The 19,109-nt window shown below is 47.5% G+C and overlaps 1 protein-coding gene across 2 annotated transcripts in view; it reads left to right on the top strand.

Annotated features, from left to right (window-relative positions):
- LRRD1 (leucine rich repeats and death domain containing 1) overlaps positions 1-19,109 on the top strand; it is a 248,333-nt gene that overhangs the window by 200,505 nt on the left and 28,719 nt on the right. For both annotated transcript variants that reach the window (XM_069211629.1, XM_069211628.1), the window contains one exon: positions 18,768-18,929. In XM_069211629.1, the coding sequence (XP_069067730.1) occupies positions 18,768-18,929 (162 nt within the window). The remainder of the gene's footprint in view (positions 1-18,767; positions 18,930-19,109) is intronic.

The following is a 19,109-nucleotide window of genomic DNA, read 5'->3' as shown; positions in this document are numbered from 1 at the left end:
GCAGGCACTGCAGCAGAGCGTGTTCTACGTGTATGCTTGTGAACCTTCAGATGTCTATCACCGCCTGTGCCCAAAAGTCCTATACTGCCGGCACTCCCAGGCCAGGTGCATAGAATCTGCCCCACTCATGCTACATGTGGACACAGATCGGACTTTGTGGGGGAGATGCGATGTAGTCTCTTGGGGGTATGGTCTATGTAAAAAGTTATAGTGTACCAAGTGGAATTGGGCATTGCAGGATACCATGTGTGTTTGTTCACAAATACTGGGCCACTCGCTATCATCTAATGGTGAACCCAGGTCTAGCTCCCATGCTGCTCGCGCCCTAGCTGGCAGTTCTGTGGCGCCCTCCCTCATTGCTTTATAAAGGAGTGTAATCAAATGTCGGCCTACGCTGCATGTCAGTAAAATGTCCAGTGTGCGCGAAAGCTGTGGTACAGCGGGGTATGTGGGCCAGGTTTATTTGGCCATTTCCACCAATCCTGCATGATGGAGAAAATGACCCGGGCCCTGCATGAATTTGTCACAAGCCTATTCGAATGTGATAAAAGTATTCACCGGGGTATGCGTCCCCAGCATTGTGCATCCCCCACCTTTCCAGGCCTGAAATGACAAATTAGTCATCAATTGACATGCTGTGCCAGGATCCAAAAGGGAAGTTCTCAGTGAATGGGAGCTCTCCGCAGAACCACTTCTGCATAACTTTGCCGGACGCTCACCTTGTGGCGTATTACATAGGGGGTTGTTCTCTCTACTCCAGCCGCCTCCATCTATGTCACGGGGAGGTGCACCAACCAAACCCTCAAGTAGCCGCTTCTCACAGTTATCTTCCTCTGCCAGCCACCCAGCCGCATGGTGCAGATGCGCGGCATAATAATAAAGCTCGAGTCTCTGCACCTCTAATCCCCCATCCACGTACCAGCGAGTTAGTGTTGTCAAGGCCACCCTACTCCGCGGCCCAGCCCATAACAGTGACGTGAGTATCGAGTTCAATTGTTTAAATATTCTCTGAGCTATGGGGCAAAAGGAGTTCTATAATGTGTATACACCAGTGCTTAATTTGTGCTTGTTGTATCCGGTGCTGGGCACCTGCACTTATTTTTGAGGGCCCGGGCTTATTCTTCTGCCTTAGGCATTTGCTGCGAGCAAAATACACATATGGGAAAAACAGGAAGAGAAAAACGAAAAAGCGTCACAAAGGGAGCTGAAGGGGCATGGAGTGGATGTAGATTGAAGAGGCCCGAGATCGCTTCAGGATTACGCTGCCTCAGAATTCCGTGTTCCCACATTTAATTGCAGCAGCCACATGTTTAAAAGGAGGGCTTTGAGCACCGGCACGTTTTTGTTTACAAATTAAGCACTGGTATAGACACCTGGGCAACAGGACCATCTTGGATACCGCCCTTCAATGAGAGTGGCAGGGTATTCCAAAATTCAACCGATTTTCTCAGGGAGTCAAAAATTCTGTGAATATTGAGACACAATTGCTGTGTCTCAATGTGTTTTACCTGCCTCCCCAGGTATCTGAAATTGGACGTCTCTCATCTCAACTCTAGAGCCGGTAGGTGATTCAGCGGCATGGTGGCCAGCATTACTTGTGGAAAAAGTAGTGATTTCGGCCAGTTGAGGCAAAGCCCTGATGCGTTCACAAACTCCTGTAGGAGGTGCAGCAGCCTGGGCAACACCATGCGTGGGGCAGAAATATAGAATAACACATCATCAGCATAAAGTGAGATAACGTGGTTAGTGTCACCCAGTCTTATGCGCAGTCTGCAAGCTCATGACGTGCCCAAACAGCCAAAGGCTCAATAGCCAGTGCAAACAGGAGAGGTGACAGTGGGCAGCCCTGTCGAGTTCCTCTGCCCACCTCCCAAATCTCTGAACGGCTCCATCCTTCACTCACTCTTGCCGTAGGTTCTGTGTATAACAGGCGGATCCATCCTCGATACTGCGGACCAAAGCCCATCACCTGCAGTACTTCAAATAGGTAGCCCCTGTCCACCGTATTGAAGGTTTTCTCCAAGTTCATGGAGACCCGAGCCAGCTCCTCGTCTCGATGTTCCACCTTATGCAGGACATGCATGAGGCGTCTTAGGTTTGTGCCCGTATTACGACCAGGGATGAATCCACATTGATCCTCATGCACCAGCTGTGACACGTATGGTGCCAGTCGGGTGGCGAGCAGCTTTCACAAGACTTTTATATCAGCGTTTATCATTATGAGTGGGCTATAATCAGCAGGGTCGGCTTCATCACAAACCTCATTTAAGGAACATGCAGATTTCACCCTTCCACATTGTTGGAGGCAGGACCCCTTTCTCACGTGCTTCCAAGAGAACCATGCATTACGATCACCAAGAAGGTCTAATAGAACTCGGGTGGAAAGCCATCCCCTCCAGGTGCCTTATGTCTTGATAGCATTTTGAGTGCAGTGTGCAATTCCTCTGGTTCCAATGGAGCGTCTAGGGATTCAGCTGTAACCACTGCTAGTTGTGGAAGGTTTAAACCCTCCAAGAATGGAACATACCGCGCTGGGCCTGTGGTGTGTCCGCAGTGTATACCCATCGAATATGCTGCTGAAAGATATCTAGTACCCATGCTCCGGTGGAAACCCTGACCCCGTTCACTAACATCAGATTCGTCTTTTGTGGTGATGGTTGTTTTTTTCTTCAGAGTGTCCATGCAAGTAATCTGCCTGACTTGTCCCCTTACCTATGTAGTTTTCGTCGGTATTGTTTTAGAGTGTATTTGTCCAATCGGTCCCATATGTTGGCTATACTACACCTCACCGCTAGTTCCCCATGGTTTGCATTAGAGTACGATCGGTCCCCGGTTTGCAACATGGCCGGCGGCGCCTCCTCTCTACTGAGGTCTCCCTGGAGCTGTTAACTCACTCCATATGTTAGGGTCATGCATTTGCCCCCGGTACTGCCGTCAGGGCCTCCTACTCTACTGCCTTATTTGACACTGTATCCCACTTAAGCGTCCTGTAGTCAGTCAATGCTCCTGATAGTAGCTCCCTACATCTGCTGACATCCTCCAGGCCCGGGTCTCCTGCCTATCACTACCCGATCTCAGTGCGCAGCTGACAGGTGTGTGATCTGAAAGGAATCATGCCATGTATGTCCCCTCTTTGTCTTCTAGTCTGGGGAATCCGCCACTAGTATCCTGTCCAGTCTTCTATAAGTATTGTGCGTGGCAGAATAACAGTTGAATATACGCTGGTCCGGGTGACTTATTCGTTAAATATCCACTAGTCACACATTCCTCATTACACCCCTAAGTGCAGTAGTCATTAGAGGTTTGGTTGCTGCCCTAGGAGGTGCTTTTTCTAGTGCGGCATCTAATATGCAATTAAAATCTCTGATCCACATAACTGGCGCGTCTATCTCGCACATCAACAGGTCCTTTAGGGTGTGAAAAAAGATGGGATCATCATTATTTGGTGCATATGTGTTAAGGAAGGCCATGTCATGGCCGTCCAGCATACCTTGCATCAATACATATTGCCTGCCCTCAGAGGCCTCCAAATATGTGAGAGAGAATGGAATACCTGGTGCCACCCAGACCAATGTGTCTCTGCATAGGTCGAATATGATGAATGATAGATCTGTCCCTGCCTTTTTTAGCTAACCGAGCCACACCTGCATCATCTAAGTGAGGTTCCTGCAAGCAAGCTATGGAGATATTGTCTCTCTTCAAGAAGGTGAATCAATTCAAGCCCCATCATATGACGTGTCACATATGTGTTATTCACCAATTCTTGAATATGCTATGCCCCCCACAATCTGCTGATAACTTTTGAACTTTAACAAACAACATGACCCAACCTTCCCTCCTCCCCCACAGACATATTTAGTACAACTGTTCGACTTTCCATGTCCACCCCACGCATGTGCCAGGACATGCATTGCATCCCAGCCAGTCCAACGGGGACCAGCTAACTTTAACAAAACATTTCGTTTTGCCCCGACCCGTTCCCCACCTCTAATTTATCTCTATCCGCAACCAATCATTACTGGATATAGTCCTCTTCCATTCACTCACATACCTTCAGATGTTATATTTTGTGCTTATCCTGCTGAATAATCAACACATTCCCAGTATGGGAATGCAGCTGCTCTATGCGGCCCTATTCTGCCCTGTCTTTTTGGGGATGTCCACTCCCTCCCCTCCTGGCTCATCATTTCGCATTAAAGAGTTATATACATCTTTTCACTCATACTTCAACATCAATCCCCACCTCCGAGGCGACCAATGCATCAGGTATGTAGTCTAATGCTGGGCCAGTGCCCTGTAGTTCAATGTCACCAGGCTCTGGTGGCATATCTATGTTCTGCACCCCTGTCAGGGCCTCCTCTGTGCAAAGTAGCAGGGTGCCATCTTAGCTGACTGTGGCCCCCGCTCCCCCAGGTGGGTTGTTTTAGGAGTATTGTCTGTCGGCAGCGATTTTCCCCCCTGTGGTGGCCACCCCGCGTGTTTGTGAACATGGTTGGTGTGCGGCAGAAGAGTGTCTCCCGAGATCTCGAGCCACTCCCATACCACGTTCCATCACGTTTGCCTTCACTCTCTCCAGAAAGCCCAGCACCCTGATGTTACAGCGTCGAGAGCAGCCCTCCGCATCCTCTGCTCTTCATTCCAGCTCCCTAGTGGTTGTTGTCATCTGGGCCATTTGTTTCTTTAAGGCCACCAGTTCGCCCTGCAGTTCTGCTATCTTACCTTCAGCAGTCATAACTTTGTCCGCCACTTTTCGCAAATCCATCCGCAACAAGTTAACACCTATCACTGTCTCAATTTTATCTTCTCTGGTGATTCTGCAGCCCTGCATGGCAGCCAGCAAGTCCGCCCTTGTGGGCTCCACCTCACTTCCCGACTTGGTGTCCTCTCCCCCTGTTCCAGACTGCTGTGTTATTCTTTGCATGGGGTGTCAGGGGGTGGTGTATTGGGTGATGATATTGGCCAAGTTTGAGTGTGCTGCCTTATCCTTGCCCATGACGACCTGTTAGTGATGGACTCCGATCTGACAGTTTTTATGGCGGCACCCACACTGCTCACTTTTTGCATGAGGCACAGGCCTTAGGATTGCTCTAAACTGGCAGTATCGTTAGCATAGGGGGGAGGAGGGGAGGGAGAATCGCAAGCACTACCAGCCAGGGTCCCCAGATCTCCTCCTTCATCATACACAGCAATACGGGGGTTCACAGTCAGTTGTTGTCCTCTTGTAGGCTTATGTGTCTCTGCCTCTATCACTCCTGGCTCCGCCACGTTTCTTTGTCTGGACCGTTTTTCGACACCTCTACACTCCGATTGCACGTAGTGTATGGTTTATAAATGTGATTTCTAAGAGTATCCTCAGGGTAATCACTGTGCTGCCGCTCATACACGCACATATCCATAAACCCTTCTTCCGTGACTGCCCTAGCTTCGTAAGCGGCATCACCACTATGCGGCCTGGTCAAGCGCTTTCCCCTGCAATGCTGCAGGTGGTTTTCTGCGGGGCTGGGGTTTCAACCGCCGGGAGGTAGTCTGTCTGGGCGAAGTGTCAGGCCTGTCAGACGAGCAGTGCAGTCTCCAGGTGATGCGCTCTCGGGAAGCGAGGGGCCGCAGCAGAGGCCTCCCCCTCAGTCCCGGGCGGGGTGCTGCACACAGGCTGGAGGAGCTCCCCTCCCAGTTGCTGCTCACCTCGTCTTACGGCTGCGATTTCACAGCCCTTGTATTCCGTGCTGTTTGATGATCTCTGAGCTGGTTAAGCTGCTATCGCGCTCTGACCTCCATGCAGCTCCACCTCCCTGCAGCTCAAAGCGTAGTGCTGGCCTCTCTGCTCCTTATGTCGCCGCTGACCCAGATTTATGACTATGTTACGACTCGGTGTGTATCTGGAAGACTTCATCTGCATTTTTTTAGGTCACTTATGGTAGGATGTTTCAGGATTAACGGTGTTAATAATGAAATGGGCCGGGAGCTATGGGGCTCATATCCTGTCATTCATCTTGCCTGGCCATGACCCCATATGCATTGCATCATGTTTAATGTAGTTATTAAAGTTTAAAATAACACAATTATTTGAAAAAATATAAAATTAATCAAATGAATACTTTAAAAAATTAAAGCGTTATTCAACTAATTAATAAAAATATATTAAACTTATTAATAATAGTAACACAATATTGATAAAAATATATATTCAACAAAAAAAATAACAAATGAGATCCAGCCAAACATATAGTTTAATTAGTTTTATAAATAGTTTTATAAAATATAAAAAAATGGAAATAAATAAATATTCATTACCACTCCTACTTGATCAACAGTGGGGAAAGAGTTGGATTTCGTAGAAATCAGATTTACCATTCCCACTTCAATCTTAGAAACAGTAGAGAAAATGACAGGCTTTTGAGGAGTGAGATGTAGTATTCTCACTATAACGTAAGCAAAAGTAGAGAAAGTGTTGGACTTTTGAGGGATCAGATTTAGTATTTCCACTCCAATCTTAGCAACAGTAGGGAGAGTGTTGGACCTTGGAGGGGTCAGATTTGCTATTCCTACTCCTAGAGTTTTTAAAATAAAACATATAAATCTAGACAAAAAATATGTTTTCATAATATCTTTAAAATAATAAACTTATTAAATATTAAACAAATACAGTTGCATTTAATAAATATAGAGTTTATATTACAAATAAAATAAGAATTTTTAAATACAAAATTCAATTAAAACACTTCCCACCTTACTACCCTAAACACGAACACCAACAAACCATTAAAATTAGTAATCAAGTAAGAAAAATGAAAAAAAAAAATCATACAATTTAAAAAATATAAAACAATGAACATAAAATTATTACACACAAATAAATACATTGATCAACCACTCAATTAAAAATCAAATAATAAAAGTATTTATTTTATCTGATAGAGACTTCTAGTTGCAGATTCCTTACCTTAAGAATTTTCCCCAGGCGTCAGACTGGATCCAGAGATTTTTCTTCGAGCAATACCCTTGCACATCGGTAGGTGGCGTTGGTCGACTCCGTTGGCTTCATTGGCGTTATAGTCGCCGTGATGACGTCGGGAGTAGTACATAGACGCCGCCTCAGTGCAGTGACGTCAGTTCTTTTCTTTCCGCACCATGTGCTGATCCGGAGAGATCTACCTTGGTCTCTTTTTGACCGACTTTGACCCTTTTGTCGAGTTTTCTGTGAGTTTCTTGGTGCGTCAAGGATGTCCCCGAAGACCGGTTTCAAGCCGTGCAAGGACTGTCACCGCATGATGTCGGTGACGGATCCGCATCAGGTTTGTTTGTGGTGCCTGGAGCGCGACCATGACCCGAAGTCGTGCTCTGAGTGCCGGGCCATGCACCCGAAGGCCTTGACAGAGCGTCCTCTCAAGCTCATGGCAGCCCAGCGCTCGACTCCGAGTAGGTCCCGGTCTCGATCGAGAGGAAGGTCTCGACCATTAATGGAGCCACCACCATTCGTCTTCCTCCAAATCTTCGGGCACAGGTAATAAAAAGTAATTGAAGTGGTCCAGTCACCCTTCGACTTCTCCCCGTCGCTTGGCTGATGCGACGTGGGAGGAGCGTCGACGCTCAAGGCCTCCGTCCTCAGAGCCTGCTTCTGGGTCCCCTCCGCGCTTCCCCGAATTTCTGTGAGCCAGAGCGACCCCCACCCAACTTAAAGAGTTCTATGAGGCCATGCTCCTTATTTCTGGGTGGACCAACCCAGATACGGTGCCTTCGGCCCAAGGGGTTCGGTCGAGGGGCCTTCGGGTTCCATGCCAGCGGCTCCGGCCACAGAGGTCCCCTCCGGATCCACTTGTGGATCGGCACCAATGCTGGTCGTACCACTGAGACCTTCCCCGGCGCTGGTTCAATTGTCGACGCTCCCGACGTCGGTAGTGCCCACTATTGACGTCGACCCGATCCTTATTTTCGACGACTCAGAGTTGGAGCGGCGTCGCCCACTGCCGCCTCTGTCCTCGATGGGGCCTACTCACCCCAGGTTGGATTTGGACCCTTTTCCTTATGGTTACGAATTTGGGGAAGGATTGGAGGGGTCCCTGGACCATTATGAATACCAGAATGACTCATCTTTGGACTGGGCACAGGAATTGGGCGAGGCCAGTGTATGGGACACTTCTCCAGATGCTGGCATGCTGTCTCCTCCTACTGTGGCTATGGCCGAGGGAGCGACTTATGCTATGGTGGTCGGTAGGGCTGCTGAGGTCCTTGGCCTTGACCTACCCATAATAGAAGTCAGGTTCAATCTCCTGACGGAGGTGATTCAACCAGAGGCCTCCACATATGAGCCCCTTTTGCCATTCAATGAAGCCCTCACCGATGTCCTTTTGGGTACTTGGTTCAAACCCAACACAGGGGCTCTTGTGAATAGGACTATTGCACGCTGCCATCAAGTTCCCACCCGAACCACCCTAAATTCCTGTCCCAACACCCCACGCCTGAGAGTCTTGTCATCCAGGCTTCCTCTTCCTCAGGCGCATTCCCTTCCGCACCCCCAGAGAGGGAATCAAAAAGGCAGGAACAATTTGGGAAGAAGATATTTTCTTCCGGTCCATGAATACCGCAAGCCTTTTGGGCCGCTATACCCACTCTCTGTGGGATATGGTTGCGCAGTGGGGAGAGCCTTGGTTAGATCTGTTCGCCTCCGCAGAGTACGCGCAATGTCAGCTGTTTTGCGCATTGGAGTTTCCAAGGCAGCAGTCACTCAGAGATGCTTTTTGTCTGGAGTGGAACTCCGGCCTCCTTTCCGCCTTTCCACCTATACCACTTCTGCCCTGAGTTCTCAAGAAGATCAGGAACGACCGAGCCCAAGTCATCTTGGTGGCTCCAGACTGGGCACGGAGAGTATGGTATCCAGAGCTATTGAGTATGGCCATCGATCCTCCACTCATACTGTCTCTTCGGGTGGGTCTTCTGTCGCAGCAGCAGGGGATGTTTCTCAAACCAAACCTGCCCACTCTCCGCCTTCATGTGTGGAGATTGAGCGGTGACAGTTGATGACTTTTGATCTTCCACCCGAAGTCTGTGATGTTATCTTGGCAGCCAGGCGTCCCTCCACCAAAACAGTATACGCCTGTCGTTGGCATAAATTTGTGGCATGGTGCACAAAGAAATCTGTTGATTCCCTCTCTGTCCCTCTGTCTGAGGTTCTTTTGTTCATTCTTTCTTTGGCCCAGCAGGGCTCTGCTATGGGCACCCTTAAAGGGTACTTATCTGCCATTTTGGCCTTTCTTAGGTTATCTGATCACCCCTCACTCTTTAAATCTTCTATTGTGAGTAGATTCCTAAAAGGTCTCACCCATTTATTTCCTCCCACTCCATTTATCATGCCTCAGTAGGACCTCAATCTTGTCCTTACTTATTTAATGTGTACTCACTTTGAGCCGATGCACATTTGCCCCTTACGGCTCCTCACTTTCAAGACTGTCTTTCTTGTTGCCATCACTTCTGCTCGCAGGGTGAGTGAGCTTCAGGCCCTTTCGTCCAAACCTCCATTCTTGTCTGTGTACCCTGACAAAGTGGTGTTGCGCACTAAGGCTTCCTTACTTCCCAAGGTTGTTACGCCTTTTCATGTAGGCCAGTCCATTACCCTGCCTACTTTTTACGCACCCCCACATCCTTCCCATGAGGAGGAGAGACTCCACCGTCTGGACCCAAAAAGAGCATTGGCGTTCTATCTTAATCTTTCTAAAGATTTCTGGGTGGACGATCATCTCTTTGTCGGGTATGTGGATGCGAAGAAAGGGAAGGTGGTGCAAAAACATACCATCTCTCGATGGGTACTTCTTTAGATCAACTTGTGCTACGCTTTGGCCAAGAAGCAACCCCTGAGGGCTTGCACGCTCATTCCACCAGAGAGACTGCTGCTTCCACTGCGTTAGCACGTGGAGTTCCTGTCCTGGATATCTGCCAGGCAGCAACGTGGGCATCGCTGCACACGTTTGATAAACACTCCTGCCTGGACAGTCAGGTCCATCGGGACAGCTACTTTGGTCATTCGGTCCTGCAGGACTTTCTAGTATGATGTTGGTCCGCAGCCCACCTCTGAGGATGACATTGCTTGGGTATCTGTTCTAAGCTAAGGAATCTGCAACTATAAGTCTCTATCAGATGTACAAGATACTTACCTTTGGTAATGAAATATCTGGTGGAGACATATTCTAGTTGCAGATTCCTTACCGACCCACCCGTCCTCCCCGCTTGTGAACTGATTTCTAGGGACAGGGATTCCCCCTTCGGGTCCTTAGCTCTGGCGCACCAATCTCAGTGTTCATAGCGGCTCTGTGCTTTGGTGTGGAAAGTCATAAAAAGAAACTGACGTCACTGCACTGAGGAGGTGTCTATGTGCTACTCCTGTTGTCATCACAGCGACTACGACGCCGACGCCTGTGGAGTTGACCGACGCCACCTACCAAGGCGCAAGGGTATTGCTCGAAGAAAAATCTCTGGATCCAGCCTGATGTCTGGGGGAAATTCTAAGGTAAGGCATCTACAACTGCTGCTTCCACTGCATTAGCACGTGGAGTTCCTGTCCTGGATATCTGCCAGGCAGCAACGTGGGCATCGCTGCACACGTTTGATAAACCCTCCTGCCTGGACAGTCAGGTCCATCGGGACAGCTACTTTGGTCATTCGGTCCTGCAGGACTTTCTAGTATGATGTTGGTCCGCAGCCCACCTCTGAGGATGACATTGCTTGGGTATCTATTCTAAGCTAAGGAATCTGCAACTATAAGTCTCTATCAGATGTACAAGTTACTTACCTTTGGTAATGAAATATCTGGTGGAGACATATTCTAGTTGCAGATTCCTTACCGACCCACCCATCCTCCCCGCTTGTGAACTGATTTCTAGGGACAGGGATTCCCCCTTCGGGTCCTTAGCTCTGGCGCACCAATCTCAGTGTTCATAGCGGCTCTGTGCTTTGATGTGGAAAGTCATAAAAAGAAACTGACGTCACTGCGCTGAGGAGGTGTCTATGTGCTACTCCTGTTGTCATCACAGCGACTACGACGCTGACGCCTGTGGAGTTGACTGACGCCACCTACCAAGGCGCAAGGGTATTGCTCGAAGAAAAATCTCCGGATCCAGCCTGATGCCTGGGGGAAATTCTAAGGTAAGGCATCTACAACTAGAATATGTCTCTGCCAGATATTTCGCTACCAAAGGTAAATAACTTGTACTTTAATTCATTTACATAATTATCACTTAAATAAATTAAATAGAATGAATTAAAATTAATAAATTACACTTTATAAAACGTCCCTCCCTAATTCCCTATAAAACACACAATTCACTCCTAAGTTAACCATTTCTCACTACTTTAAAAAAAAACATTCATATAAAAATTAACAAAATATACAAAAACAAATTAAACATGCATATTAATACTATAGTAATAACTTAAAATACTAAAACAACTAAAATGTATCATACCAATTAAAAATGACATTAGATTTACTATTTTAAAAATATAATATATACAACTGTGATTAAAAATATATTTTAAATATCTAAAAACACAATATTGTTAACTTCTGTATTCTGCCCCCCAATATTCTTGACATCACAATATTTTTAACATGTTTGTGTCTCAAAATATATTTTATGCAATATTATCATGGGCTACCAAGTGGATAGGTCCATGTTGGTGATGATACACACCAAAAACACCACAGCCCTCTTCCATATCCGAAACTGATTGGGATATGTTCACCATGGATTCTGTTTGCAATGAAGCTTTACCAGTACAAGCTCCTCTTCATTTCCATATTGGTGGCTTGATCAAAAAGTGGGCAGTCATCTATATTCACTGAATAGTTGTGTTGGGATGGGAGTGTCCCCTGCATGTTTTACAGTCATGTTAAATGCCCTGCTTGCCCAACTACAAGTAACTAGTATCCCTGTTTCTGGATTTTTGGCCCCCACTTCACGCTCCTGTAGCACATGCGTGAAGGCCTATAAGAATATTGCAAAACCCAGAAGGGACTGCAAGACACCAACAGTGGGTTCCTGAACAAGAAGACCTGTGGAAGAAGGGGACCAAGTCCAAGAAGCACAGCAGAGTCCAGGAAGGGCAAAAGCCCCTACCCACCAGGATGAAGGTGCAAGAAGTGAACCACCTGTGAAGAAGAAGTGTCAGCCCTGCACCCAAGAAGACGAAGTCGGGTTCCTGGAGGATGCAGGTGATGTCCCACACTGGAAGGAGGATTGCAGTCGGGTTTGCATCGTCGGAGTCCACTAACAAGCCTTGGCACTTGCAAAGCTCGCAGTTAGCAGAAAATGGCGCTGCCGGGACCAGGAAAGACCAGATGGACTCTAACCAGGAGGGGAGTCAGAGGGGGCCCTAAGCAACACAGAGAGCCCAAAGAAGACTAGGCAGCGCTCACAGGAGTCCCACAGGACGGGGACACGAAAGTTGCAGAAGAGGCCCACACAGCAGTACAAAAAAGGCTCCCACGCCGCCAGAGAACCACTCAGGGAGCTGTGCGTCGCAGGATAGAGTGCTGGGGTGCACAGAGGTACTGTTTTGCATGTGGAGGCAAGGTCTTACCTCCACCAAAGTTGGACAGTTGAAAGAGAGATCCGTCGGGACCACTTCAGTCCACCACCTGTGGTGCAGGGTCCATGCAGCTCAGCAGGAGAGGGGATCCACACAGCCGGTTGTCATCGCAGTTGGTGCCTGCAGAAGCAGGGAAGTGACTCCTTCACCCCAAGGGAGATTTCTTCTTTCTCCTGATGCAGGCTGAAGAAGGGCTGTCTTCAGATGATGCACGACTGGGGAAATGTTGAAGTTGCTGGAAGGAGCCGGAGATACAATGTTGCAGAAGGCGTCCTGCTTCTTTGTTGCAGCTTGTGGGGTTCTGAAGGGTCCAGATGCAGTTTCTTCAGTCAGGAGTCGAAGTGGAGGGTCCAGAGGATTCCTGCTGGAGACTTGCAATCCAAATCTGAGGAACCACCCAAAGGAGAGACCCTAAATAATCCTGAAAGGGTGATTTAGCTGGGTGACCACCTATCAGGAGGGGGCTGTGACGTCACCTGGTGGCACTAGCCACTCAGATGCTCCCAGAGTTCCCTGCCAACCTTGATTCAAAATGGCAAAATCCAGGGACCCGCAGGAGGAGCTCTGAGCACCACCCTGTGGTGGTCATGGATAGGGGAGCGATCACTCCCCTTTCCTTCATCCAGTTTCATGCCAGAGCAGGGACTGGGGGTCCCTGAACCGGTGTAGACTAGTTTATGCAAGGAGGGCACCTTATGTGCCCTTCAAAGCATTTCCAGTGGCCTGGGGAGGCTACACCTCCCAAGTCTGTAACACCTATTTCCAGAGGGAGAGGGCGTAACACCCCTCTCCTAAAGGAAATCCTTTGTTCTGCCTTCCTGGGCTTGAGCTTCTCAAGCAACAGGAGGGCAGAAACCTGTCTGGGAGGTGGCGGCAGCTTGGGCTGCTTGGGCTGCCTGGAAACCCTCAGAAGGCTGTAATGGCAATACTGGGGGTCCACTAAGGAGCCCCCAGAGTGCATGGAATCATACAACCAATGCTTGCAAAAGCATGGGGTATTATTCCAACATGTTTGACACCAAACATGCCTATGTTCTGTGTTACCATTATATAGCTGGAGATAGGTATTGACCCATGTCCAGTACATGCGTAAAATCACATCCTTGCACTCACAAATTCTGGGAAAATGTGCCTGGACTTTGTGGGAGGCACCTCTGCTAGTGCAAGGGTGCCCTCACACACAGATACTTTGCACCCTGCCCTGTGGGCTAGAAGGCCTGCCATAGGGGTAAATTATAGGTGACCTGGTGTAGTAAAAAATGGCAGTGAAAAGGTGCGTGTACCTTTTCACACAGGCTGCAATGGCAGTCCTGCGGAAGACTTTGCTTGGGCAACATATGCTGCAGCCCATAGGGATCCCCTGCAACCCCAATGCCCTGTGTACCTAGGTACCATAAACTAGTGGCTTATAATCGGGCACCAGTGTCCAGTTGTGGGTGAAATACAGTGATAACAGTTACCAACAACTAAATTTAAGGGAGAGAGTATAACTACTGGGGTCCTGGTTAGCAGGATCTCAGTAGACGCAGTCAAACACACTGACACACAGGCCAAAAGTGGGGATAACCAAGCTAGAAAGAGGCTTCTTTCCTACACCATCCTCAACCCAACTACCTCTCCTATAACTCTTTAGGTTGACCTTTTGGCTACACATACAAACGTTATTACAGTAGTGATTATTAACAGTTACATGGAAGAATAAATTACTGCTGAACTACTCTCCTATTCCTATCACTGTTCCTGGATATCGCCAGCACACACACACCTTAGCCTTCCACTCTTGGCACACGCCCACCCACAACCTAGTATGTCACTTCACAAGCAGGACTTCTTTCAAAGGAAAGCACCAGCCAGCAGCCCTCTGCCTCACTATTTAATTTATTGGAGTCTGTGTACACCTGTGGCTCAACTGAAGTTCCCACTGCAATGTGAAACCCAGTGCTTATTTTGAACCAGTATTTGACCGTGGGTGGCACCGGCACTTACTTTTGGGGACTGGGACTTATTTTTCTGCAACAGTGAGCAAGAGATGGAAAAGCAAACAAAGCGGAAAGACAGAGGAAGAGAAAGACGGAAAAACTGTAATGAAAGGAGAAAGATGGAACCTGTAAGAGGGAGTGTCTGGTAGTGGATTACCAGGACCTGTGGTGAATTCAGGACTATGCAGCCTTGATTTTCAGTGTACCAACATTTAATTGCACTACCTGTGGGTTTCAGATCAGAGCTTTGGGCACAGCACTTTTTCCATTACAAATGAAGTACTAGTGAAAGCCCTGACATGCAGCAATGGGAGACCACATCCATTCATGATGCCTGAATACGCACTCAGGGAGTGGATGCTGTCCAATCTCCCTACACACATACTTGATGTATAGTGACTATATATACTAGTTGAGTCTTTTTCAGCATAGTGATGAGCTCTAGCGAGTTGGGGGCCACCTGCCCCAAAGTACCAACCACCATTTATTCCCATACGGAACAGAAATTACCTTGACTTGTACTGAGTGTTTTAGCTTAGAAATTACTACATTTGCAATTCAAACTTAATCATGGATCCTAATTTTGGATTAAAAAAATGTAGTTTAGGTACTGTATTTGTAATGCAGATTTGTTGTTTGTGAACAAGTTTCATATTTACATGTGTTGGAAAGGAGCTATCCTGTAATTACATGTGTTGGAAAGGAGCTATCCTGTAAAAGATGTCACAACAAATCTCACAACCCCAGATAACATTATCAAACAAACAATCTAGAATGCCTATTATTGGTGATTGTTAGAGATACAGGGCTGGGCAAAACGAAACATCATTTGTCTACACTGTATGGTCCTGATGATACTCTTAAAAGCAAGGCTTTTCTAGCTATACGTGAGGTACCAATACACAAAGAGGGAATCCTGTAGATACATACCTCCTCATGATTAGGTGGTTAGGGCGGGCTTAAAGTATAACTGCCACATTTTTATGTATGGAGTGGAATTCATATGTTATGATTATATTTTCTAACTCAGTGAAAAGTTTATTAACCGTCTGGAGTAATTACCCCAAAGACTGTGTTTTGGGAAGTTAGGGAACGGAGGCTTAACCTAAAATGTACTTTCTACTGTAATAGTGGGCACTTTATTTCTTATAACACAGAGTAAATCACCCCATGCAAGCTGAGGTCAATGTATACGGTCTAGTGATGTGACAGCTGCTTTTAGGGTCCGTGAAAACAGATACAGCTGTGGTCAAACCATCAGGCTGTGGCCGGGGTAATCCAGAGAATTTCTAGTACTCCACAGACCTCAAAGGCCATATTTAGTTCATATACTTTTCTATGGCAGAGCCTGCAAGCCAGAGCTGTTCTTTTCTACTGGGCATCAACTCTAGGTCCCTGCTGTGTCATCGGTTGCTTGACCACCTCATGCCAGAGTAGTTGTGGCTCTGACAGAAGCTTGTTCATGACACAAGCACAGTGAACATGAGTCTCCCTAATTCACAACTCTGATGATTCTACCACCTTCTCATTTCAAACCAGTGGAGGATGTGTGAAGAAGAAAGGGGTGACAAAGTGGGATGAAGTCATAGCCGGTGGGAGCAGTGATGGCCAGGTAATAGATGTGGGATCTGGATGGAGAAGTGAACGGAATGGATAGCACATAATGGGGGTTAAGCCAGTCAGAGGGAGCTCGGCAATAGAAGCTGGTGGCTATAGGGAGGTGAGAAATGAAGGCAGGACCAGGACAAGGAGGGGCAAAGAAAGTAACAGGACCTCTGTGGACATACTGTAGGTGTGTGGTGGGGGGCGGGAAGACAAGGGCTAGACAGGGGAGGCTAGGATGGAGGTAGGGGCTTTCAAGAGACAGAAAGGTGAAGATAAAGGGCAGTGGAAGGAGGGATGTTTAAGAGTTGAGTATGGCAGAGTTGTGATTGAAGTAGGAATGGGTGAAGAATGATGAAAGGGGGAGCAGCAGTGGTGGTTGGAAATGGTTACTGTTAGAAATTAGGTCTCTTGTTGGCAGTGGTTTGCACCCTGTCCAAGTAGGGACCCTCACCCTAGTCAGGATAAGGGAGTCACACAGCTAAGATCACCCCTGCTCACTCCGTTGGTAGCCTGGAACAAGGAGTCAGGCTTAGCTCAGAGACAATGTGTAAAGTATTTGTACACATACATACAGTAACACAGTGAAAACACTACAAAAGGACTCCACACCAGTTTGGAAAAATAGTCAATATTTATCCGCATAATACACAACAAAAACAACACAAATCCAACATACACAAGTAAAGAAACACATTTTCAAAGATGAAATCTTAGTATAGTGCTTAGAAGCACAATAGCTATGAATGCAACTATCATGGCGTCTTGACAGAGTTGTTCCCAACAGTCCACTTGCGAGGGAGTACAGGCCGGTCACAGAGTCGAACAGACCCAAGGCACAGTACCTTGAAAAACGAAGAGGAAAGAAAGATGTTGCACAGAGTAGGGGAGGTGAGGCATCGCAGGAGCTGGTGTGGCATCACTTCCTTACTGCTACTAGGGAGATGAGGCATCAGTTATCAGTTCCTTACTGCTAGCCAGGGGAGGTGAGACATCGGTTCCTTACAGTTGCAGGGGAGGTGATGCGGCTTCGGTGGCGAGGCATCTGTTCCTTACAACCCTGCAGCGTCGATGAATCAAGCAGGTCAAGATGCGAGGCATCAACTTCGTGATGTTGCAGTAACGCCATGGGGCCACAGGTGGTGCGGCAGGGTCGGGTGTCAAGGACGATGGGGACACAACACTCGGGACTCATGCTGTGGTGGGACTTAGGAGGTGCAGTGGTGGTGTCGGGCCTGTGTTGCAGGTCGCAGTCGTTGCACTCAGCGGGAACCACGGCTCCGGTACAGGCAGCGCCACAGAGTCAGACAGCGGCTCTGGAGTCGATGTGCTTGGTTTCTTCTTGGTTGCACCAGCACTCACTCCCAAGGACCCAGGGACTGGATTTGGCACCACTTGGCAAGTCAGAAGTCTCAGAAAGAGAGATTAAGTCTATGGTGTTCCTGAGACTTCTTAACAGGAGGCAAGCTCAGTCCAAGCCCTTGGAAAACCTTTGGAAACAGGATGTAGACAGCAAAGTCCACACACAGGATAGAAGCAGCAGGCCAGCACAGCAAAGGAGAAGGCACAGTGGCAGTCCCTCCTACAGTATTCAGCCCTTCTTCCTGGCAGAATGTCCTCAGTCCAGAAGGATTCTAACTTTGTGGGGTCGGAGGTCTAGTCCTTATACCCAATTCTGTATTTGAAGTTGGGAAACTTCAAAGAGAAGTCTTTGTTTTGTACAAGACCCTGCCTTTCCTGCTCTGGCCCCAGACACACTCCAGAGGTTTGGAGACTGCTTTGCGTAAGGACAGGCACAACATTATTCAGGTTTAAGTGTCAGCTTCTCCCACCACTCTAAATCAGGAAGACCCATCAGGATATGCAGGGCACACGTCAGCTCCCTTTGGTGACTCTCTAGAGTAAATTCACAAACAGCCCAACTGTCATCCTGACCCAGACGTGTATTCCACAGCCAGGCAGAGGCACAGAATGGTTAAGCATGAAAATGCCCACTTTCTAAAACCCACTTCACCAAAATATGTATTTTCAAATTGTGAGTTCAGAGACCCCAAATTCCACATCTCTGTCTGCTCCCAATGGGAAATTACACTTAAAAGATATTTCAGGGCAATTTCCGTGTTACCATATGGGAGAGATAGGCCTTGCAATAGTGAAAAATGAACTTAGCAGCAGTTCACTATCAGGACATGTTAACCACACCAGTATATGTCCTACCTTTTAAATACACTTCACCCTGCCCACTGAGCTTTTTTTAGCCTACGTTTGGGGTGACTTAAAAGTAATAAAAGGTACGATTTGGGCCTCGCAAGTGGGTGCACTTGCCACGTCGACATGGCAGTTTAAAACTGCACACACAGACATTTCAGTGACAGGTCTGAGACATGTTTACAGGGCTACTCGTGTGAGAGGCACAATCAGTGTTGCAGGTCCATTAGTAGCATTTGATTTACAGGGCCTGGGCATACATGGTGCACTATACTAGGTACTTATTGGTAAATCAAATTTGCCAATTATGGGTAAACCAATCACCAATATCATTTAGACAGACGGTTGTAAAGAGGTAAAAATATTATCTGAAAAAAATATTTTTTTTTTCTTTGATAGAAAATCGGATTGTATCCTTACCAACTGAGATATTTCATCTTGGTTTACTGAAGGAGATCGACCTTGATGGGAATCCCATGTATCACCCGCCTCAGGAAGTCTGCAGAGGAAAACAACTGTACCCTATTGGACGGTACCTCCAGAGTTCAGAAGCAAGGGATGGTAGGTGAAGGATACCCTGTTTTAGTCACATTATAAAGGACTGTCTTTTTAGCAGGTGATAAATCTAGGACCATAACACTGACTGCCATTTAACCTAATTCTCAGGCACATTTACGTGTCCCATCATGATTGGCCATGCTTGCTAACATCTGTCACTACGGCAAAACTAATTATACGAGG

This window comes from Pleurodeles waltl, chromosome 10 (genome assembly GCF_031143425.1).
Source record: "Pleurodeles waltl isolate 20211129_DDA chromosome 10, aPleWal1.hap1.20221129, whole genome shotgun sequence".
Taxonomy (NCBI): Eukaryota; Metazoa; Chordata; class Amphibia; order Caudata; family Salamandridae; genus Pleurodeles; species Pleurodeles waltl.
Note: the sequence above shows the minus strand (reverse complement) of the source record. Positions and strands in the feature narration are given on the sequence as shown.